Consider the following 7,444-nt stretch of genomic DNA (forward strand, 5'->3'; position numbering starts at 1 on the left):
CACGGCACTCAGCCCACAGCCCATAGTCCACAACCCTCAGCACTCAGCCCACGGCCCACGACCCTCAGCACTCAGCCCACAGCCCAGGGCCCACGGCACTCAGCCCACAGCCCATAGTCCACAACCCTCAGCCCACAGCCCACGGCCCACGGCCCACGGCACTCAGCCCACAGCCCATAGCACTCAGTCCATAGCCCACGGCCCATAGCACTCAGTCCACAGCCCACGGCCCATAGCACTCAGTCCACAGCCCACGGCCCACGGCACTCAGCCCACAGCCCATAATCCACGACCCTCAGCACTCAGCCCACAGCCCAGGGCCCACGGCACTCAGCCCACAGCCCATAATCCACGACCCTCAGCACTCAGCCCACACAGCCCATGGCCTACGACCCTCAGCCCACAGCCCACGGCCCACGGCACTCAGCCCACAGCCCAGGGCTCATAGCCCACAGCCCACGGCCCATGGCACTCAGCCCATAGCCCACAGTCCACAGCCCTCAGCACTCAGCCCATAGCCCACAGCCCACGGCCCACGGCACTCAGCCCACAGCCCACACCCCACGGCACTCAGCCCATAGCCCACAGCCCAGGGCCCACGGCACTCAGCCCACAGCCCAGGGCTCATAGCCCTGGCACCCCCCCACCCAGTGGCCAGAAGACAGCATGGGGTGCAGCACAGTGGTGGCTGATGACTCCCACTTAGAAATGGCCAGTCCTCTGTCCCCACACTCTGCAGGGACAGAGAAGAGCGTGGAGAGGGAACACAGGGAGAAGTGAGGGAGAGGAAGGGGGCAGAGAGAGGGATGCCGTTCTTGCCTCTGATCACAACTGCTCCCTCCCACCCGTTCTTTACGCGACGGCCGCATGTCAGCTCAGCCCCAGCTCAGCTCCTCTCAGTCACTCCACGGGTGCCCAGCTTTCCCTAGGCCGCCTCCCGCTGACCTGACCCCCACACCCGCTGCCCTCCGGCTCCAGGCACTGCCACACCCTCTGCCTGCCCCATGCCTACCCCCATCACCTCCTCCCAGCTGCACCAGCTCCCCTCCCTCCAGGACCTGCTCTGGCTTCCGAGATACCCAGTGAAGTTGTGCCATTCCCTGGCACCGTGCTCTCTGCTGGCCTGGGCTCTGGGAGGGGTAGGCAGCCCTCCCCACCTACGCCCCCCTCCCCGTGCACAGCAGGGTCCTGGATATGGCTGGATGGGGAGAGCGCTCAAAGCCCAGGCCTGGGCTCCTCCAGAAGCTTCACTCACGTCCTCATCCCAGCAGACCCTCCCGTGGGGTCCTGCTGGGCCTCCTCGGGGGACCTCCTCAGCTACCAGCCCAGGCAGCTCCCAGTGGCCCTGGCCCAGCAGGCATCTCCCCTTAGGGGCCATTTCTGGCCCTCGTTGTTGCCCATCACCCCAGGCTTTGGGCCACAGGGGACAGGACAGTCCTCCCTGGCCTGCAGGGCCCCCAGCCAAACCATTGCATCGGGCACTCCTGGGCTGACCCTCCCTCCACTCCCTGGACCCCCAGGAGACAGGACCAGGAGCCAGGCCTGGGGTGGGGGACCCACAGGCCGGCTTAGCCCTCCTCCCCATCACAGACCGAGAACGCCCAGGGAGCGGCGGCAGGGTCTCACCCTGATGTCTGACCTCCAGGGCCCCTCCTGCCTGCCCCATGTGCCCCCAGAGGATGGACCCACCCGCAGGACTACTGTGACCCCAAAGCAGCACCCGAAGTGTCAGTCCACACAGCCCTCCTGGGGGTTCTGCGTCATCTGCGTCTCACGCCACTCCCTCCCCAGCCCCATCCCCACCTCCAAGTGTCTGAAGCACATTTAGTAAGACCGTTCAAATGAAGAGGGCCATGCGTCCCCACTCAGAAATGGAAGCTTCCCAAACCTGGGGCTGGAGGGCTGGGGGAGACTGAGTTGGCCCCAGGGAGCAGATACAGAGCACCCCTGCAGGTCCTGGGGGCCCAGTGGAGCAAGCCTGGTCAGAAGCCGTCCTGCCAGGTCCCTGCTGGGCCCCCCACAGGCAGCCCTCCACAAATACCACCTCCCTGGGCCCTGTCCCAGACACACCGGACCTCAGTGTTCTGGTTTCTGCTGGAACCAGACTGCACTGCAGTTTCAAAGCCAAAACAGTGGGAAAATCAGTCCGGTCAGACCCCCCGCAGAGGTGGGAGCTCCTGGCCCCTCTGCCCCACTCCTGTGATGCAGCCTGCCCGTCCACGCTGCGCGGGCACAGGGCCGTCCAGATCTGACCAGGAGCACACAGCATATCCCTGCTGCACCAGACCACCGACCTGCACAGGAGACAGCAGGAGCCCACGGCCAGCCCAGCACCCGCTACACCCGGCTCTCGGGTGCGGATGTGGTCCCACCAGCCCCGCCCTGAAGGTCTGGGCCTCCTCGAGGCTGGGCAGACACCAGGCTTCCCACAGGGACAGGAGGGCAGGGGGCCAGGACACCCGCTGCGCGCGTCCCCCGCCCCGGAGCCGGCGTGGTCCCAGCCCCGCTTGGCTGCAGCCGACAGGGAGGCCCGCGGAGCCCAGGGCCACATGCGGCAAGGGCCGCCGGTCTGTCCACACGGGGCCGGCGAATCAAGAAGCAAAGTCTAACCAGAGCACATGGAAAATAATCTCTTAATCCTCCAATTATCATACCAAAATCCTCTCCCCCCACCCCCAGCGGTAAACACTCAGCAAACCATCCACAAGAAATTAACGTATTTCCCTCCATTTTTTTCAGCTGTTTTTTCCCAACAGCAAAAACTTAAAACAGAGCAAATGGACCATCAAAAACTGACCTGCTCTCCAAATGGGAGACTGGGGAGAGGAAGTGCCTGCGGCGGACAGAGGGGGGTGGGCCTGGCAGGCACGTGTGCACACGTGTGGGCGGGCCTGAGTGCTCACGTGCATGGGGCACACGTGCGTGTCTGCAGAGCCATGAGCAGCCCACCCACTCACAGGCCCCCTCCTCCCCGGGGCTGAGCCCAGGCCGCAGTGTCCGTGTCCCCGCACCTCTCCGGGGTCTGAACACGAACGGCTAGCTGAGGTGTGGGCTGGCCAAAGTTCCTCCAGAAGAAAGGCACCCCCAAGGCAGTGCGGGGCCAGGCTCACAGCAGCGCCCTCCTCAAAGGGGGTCACAGTCAGACTGCTCCCAGCCAAGGGGCCTCAGGCCAGGTCCCGCCCAGCGCCTCCGTGCAGCGAGGGCCCCACTCTGCACATCGACAGAAACCACCGCGTGCCGAGCAGGAGCCCACACCCGGACGGCTGCCCATGCGGCCAGCCATGCGCCACGCCCCCGGGGAGAATGCGCCTCCGGCTGTCTGTGAACACAACACGGCGCACAGAACAGACGTTCCCGAGAGAAGGTACAGCCATGGTCAGCAGGAGCCCTTCCCAAGCACGGCCGAATCCACCTCCTCGGCCCCTGTGTGTCTGACACTGGCTGGCTGGGCGGCCTCCTAGCGGGTTCGCACAGCCCTGGGACCTCGATTCCGCAAACACGGTCTCGGAGGCAGATGGAGGGGACCGAGCACCGCGCAGGCCGCGGGAGCCCTGCCTCCCTCGGGCAGGTCACCCCTGCCTGGGCCGCCTCCCAGCAGCGCGGCCTTGAGCAAGCTGCCCTGTCGCGGGAGTCTGCTGCATCCTGAGGACTAGCAGGGCACCAGCCCCCAGGGCAGTGGAGGTCCCCCCTCTGGGGAGGCCCTGACCTCTCGGTTATCTGTCTGTGATACTTATGAAAATCCCACTTAAAAAAAAAATGACCACAATGCTTAAAAACAACGTTTAACTGAACGGAGAAAGACTTCAACTGGGACCAACACCAGAGAAACGAGCTGAGGCCCTTTACCCAATAAAGCGCAGAGGGGTCAATCCATTTCTCTCACATCAGAGGCCTGGGCCGGGCAGGCCTGGGCAAGAGCGATCTTGCCACCCGGGCCTCCATGGCTGCAGTGAGTGGGCTCCCTGGACGCACACGGGGACTCAGGGACAGTCTGGCTTGGTCCCCATTCGCCCCCAGTTGGGTGTGGTCACCTGGGAACCTGGCAGATCCAGCCCTTCCTCCAGGCTCTTCTGTCCCCAAGCTCTGAAGCAACCGTCTCCCTCCCTCGGGGTGAGGTCTCTGCAGCCTTGGGTCCCAAAGACACCAAGTGCCCTGGACCAGGAGGCTGGGCATGTGCCATGGAAAGTTTCCTGCATCACCTTCACAGCATTTGGGGCGTGTCTAGAGACACAGCTGGATGACACAGCCCGGAGCCCAGCCCTGCTGCTCCGCAGGCCGCCAGGTGGGGCAGCCCCTCAGACGCTCTCACACGGCCCCACGCCCACGGCCCCCCAGCCTCCCCCATGCCTGCCATCTGGGCGTCCAGGAGCTCTGCCCACCCTGGGGGCCGGTGGGACTAGCCCCCACTCCGCTCCCTGGCCAGCCGGCACCCTCTGCTGAGCGGGTCCCGCTCTGGGCGCCTAACTCGGGACAGGCCGGGCCCCCACATACCTGCTGGGGTTGTACTCAAGCGCACCGACCTCCTCGCTGGCCTGCAGCAGGTCCAGGATGCCCGCGGCCGAGCCCACACCCTCCTTCTTCCCTTTGGCACTGCGGGCGGGCTTGGAGTCTGTATCGATGTGCAGCGAGCCCTCGTCAGAGGAGCCGTCACTCTGCTGCGGGGACAGAGCCACGGGTCAGGGGGGCATGGGGGAGAGCTACTGTTTCCCTCTGGCCAGAAAAAGCCGTTTCCCACAGTTTATGAAGAGCCAGCCTTTGTAATGAGCACTGCGGGCGGGGCCGGGCGCCGGGGCTTTCCGTCAGGACCGCAGGCCTGCCCCAGAGGACGGAGCCGTCGCCACGCCCTGCCGTTTGCCCGTGAGCCCCAGTCCTGACCACAGACACGCGAGGAGCCGTGTGGCTGGGCAGGGAGCCGGTGGGGGCTCATGCCCACGCTCGGGGAGCCCCGTCAGCCCCTGGCTGGTGGCTCCTCGGTGGGAGGTGGCCCAACTTCAGTCCCCACAGCACAGGGCCAGGCCTGGCCCCGCGTCCCCTCATTTGTTACCTTCATGGCGGGCGGCCACTCACAGAGACCCGCACCCCTCCGCGTGCCCTGTCTTCATCCCTCCTCCGCGGGGCCCGCGGCCAGGACCCAGGCCACCCTCCCCATGAAAACACCCGAGACAAGGCAGAAGAAGACCCCTTTTGCAGCCCACACACCGCCGTCAGCCAGGTCCCGCTGCGTGGCAGGACCGCCCGAGACAGGGACGGACAGCTGGCTCGGCCTCCTGGGCCCAGCACAGGTGCGCTCACCTTGTAGAGCGCCGAGTCCAGCTTTGGCTTCGTAGCGGGCGTGGCCAGAGGCTCCTTCCCGTCCAGCAAGACTGAAAGCACAGCAGACGTGCGTCTGGCAGAGGCCTCGGGAGGACGGCCCGCTCCCCACCCTCACGCCCTCACTCACAAGACAAATCTCTCTTGGGGGTGCTCCTCTTCCTCCTGATGGGAAACTCATCGATCTTGAGCTCCCCGTCATCCGACACGTACTCGTACTCGTCCCGCACTGGCTGGGGCTTGTCCTCCTTGAAGCTCTGCACGGCCCCAAACACGCCTGGGCTGGGCTGTGGCTTGAGGGCCTTGGAGCTGGGGCGGCAGGAGCGGGTCATTCAGCACCCACTGCACCCCATCCTGGGCTTCAGAGGACCAGCAGCTGGCCACACGCATCCCCGTCCCATCCCCGTCCCGTCCCCCGGGCTCTTCCCGGACGCTGTGGCCCCAGCGAGGACGGCGCATGGCCCACGGGGTGGGTGCCGGCCCTTCCTCGGGCTGTTGGAGGGTGTGCCCCTCACCACCCCCCACCCTGGGGTCCAGCACCAGCTCGGTTTCAGACGGAGCCAGTGGCCCTGGTTCCCTGCGGAGCTATTTCGGAAAAATGAATTCCGCTGTCCTTCAGCTGGGCCTCCCCTCAGGGCGAGGCAGGGCTCCGGCCGTGCCCAGCCATGGGGACAGCAGGCCGGGGCAGGGCCGTCGTCAGCTGCGATGGGACGGCTCCCAGTCCCAGGGGCGGGCAGCCCTGTGGGATGTGGGCGAAGCAGCAAGCACACACATCTGGGACACGGTTGGAGTCCTGTCCGCGGCCACCTCCTCCGTCTCCAAAGCCCCCGGAGCCCAGCACCTGAGCTTCGGACCAGCACCAACATGCTCAGGGCCATGAGGTCAGGCACCGGACCCTAGGACCAGACCTGCCCCACCTGCTCACCAAGCAGCCTCGACACAATGCCAAGAGGTCTCAAGAATAAGGCCCCATCGTCCCAGGCTCTGCAGGGCCCCAGATGTTGCCTGGCCCCATTTCCCCACCACCTACAAGGAGGAAACTGAAGCCCACGGCAGGACGCTGGCCCCCTTCCCACTGGGATGCGCTGCTTCCTACCGAGGGGCGCCCACCCTGACTTCAGATTGAGCAAGCAACTGCATGAGGGACCACGCTGGTCGGGGCATGTCAGCGGGTGAGGTGTGGCTGGCCTGCCAAGTTGGGTCAGCAGATACACACCTGTCCCACAGTCTGGAACCCAGACGTGCCCACCCCCCCACACACACCCTCCCAGGCTGGGTGCTCCACTTCTCAGCACAATGTCACCTCCTCCAGGAAGCCCTCCTGATTTTTCAGGCCCCAGAGGCCCCACAAATCTTTCCTCCAGAGCCCCCATCTCAGCCATAATTTTAGGTACATTTGAGAATACCAGGTTCACACTGGCCTCTGGGCCCCAAGGCCAGGGCCCTGACCCACCCTACCTCTTTTCTCCCAGCCCAGGACAGCAACTGGGCTAACAGCCACCGAGTCACGCTCTTGCCCTCTGCCCCCTCTCCAGCCATCAGAGCCACCAGCCTGGGAGGCAGGGAAGGGCTCTACCAGCCCAGGAGGGGGGCCTCACCGGGGGAGCCCTCCACGAGGGCGTGTGTGTGCTGTGTGCGTGCTGTGTGTGAGCATGTGTGATGGCGGAGGGTGGATGTGCATGAGCCTGCACGTACCCCAGCAGTCTCTTGTTGAAGGAAAACGAGAACTTGGGGTCCTTGCTCCCTGACAGAGGACACTTCTCCAACTTCTGCTCTTCCTCCATCTTCAGCAGGGAGTCAGGTTTGCTGTTCTGAAAAGCAAACCCAGGACCATCCTTGAGCCCCACGCAGGCAACCAGTGGGCTGAGCCTTTGCGACAGGCCAGCCTCCTCCCTCTGACCACATCATCCAGGAACCCCCTTTCTCTGTAGCCCGGGGCCTGCAAGACACTGTCCAGCTCCAGGGAGTGCGAGTTCAAGCAGGGCCGTCCGCCGACTCGGACAGTGGCACACCCGGCCCCTTCAGCCCGTGCCTATGGAAGGCAGCCCCACGGAGGCCACACTCACACCTACACCTTCACTACCCGCCCTGGGGACAGGGGGACACACACCTCCTCCCACACCACCAGGCCCAC

At 65.1% G+C, this 7,444-nt stretch overlaps 1 protein-coding gene across 1 annotated transcript in view; it reads right to left on the bottom strand.

Moving 5' to 3' along the window:
* PHF2 (PHD finger protein 2) overlaps nt 1-7,444 on the bottom strand; it is an 87,288-nt gene that overhangs the window by 5,406 nt on the left and 74,438 nt on the right. Inside the window, exons 8-11 of the mRNA XM_035028981.1 lie at nt 7,006-7,121; nt 5,441-5,619; nt 5,293-5,363; nt 4,492-4,655 (exon numbers count right to left, since the gene is read on the bottom strand). Coding sequence (XP_034884872.1) covers nt 4,492-4,655; nt 5,293-5,363; nt 5,441-5,619; nt 7,006-7,121 — 530 coding nt within the window. The remainder of the gene's footprint in view (nt 1-4,491; nt 4,656-5,292; nt 5,364-5,440; nt 5,620-7,005; nt 7,122-7,444) is intronic.

The sequence above is a fragment of the Mirounga leonina genome, unplaced genomic scaffold (assembly GCF_011800145.1).
Source record: "Mirounga leonina isolate KUSES-001 unplaced genomic scaffold, KU_Mleo_1.0 Mir_224, whole genome shotgun sequence".
Taxonomy (NCBI): Eukaryota; Metazoa; Chordata; class Mammalia; order Carnivora; family Phocidae; genus Mirounga; species Mirounga leonina.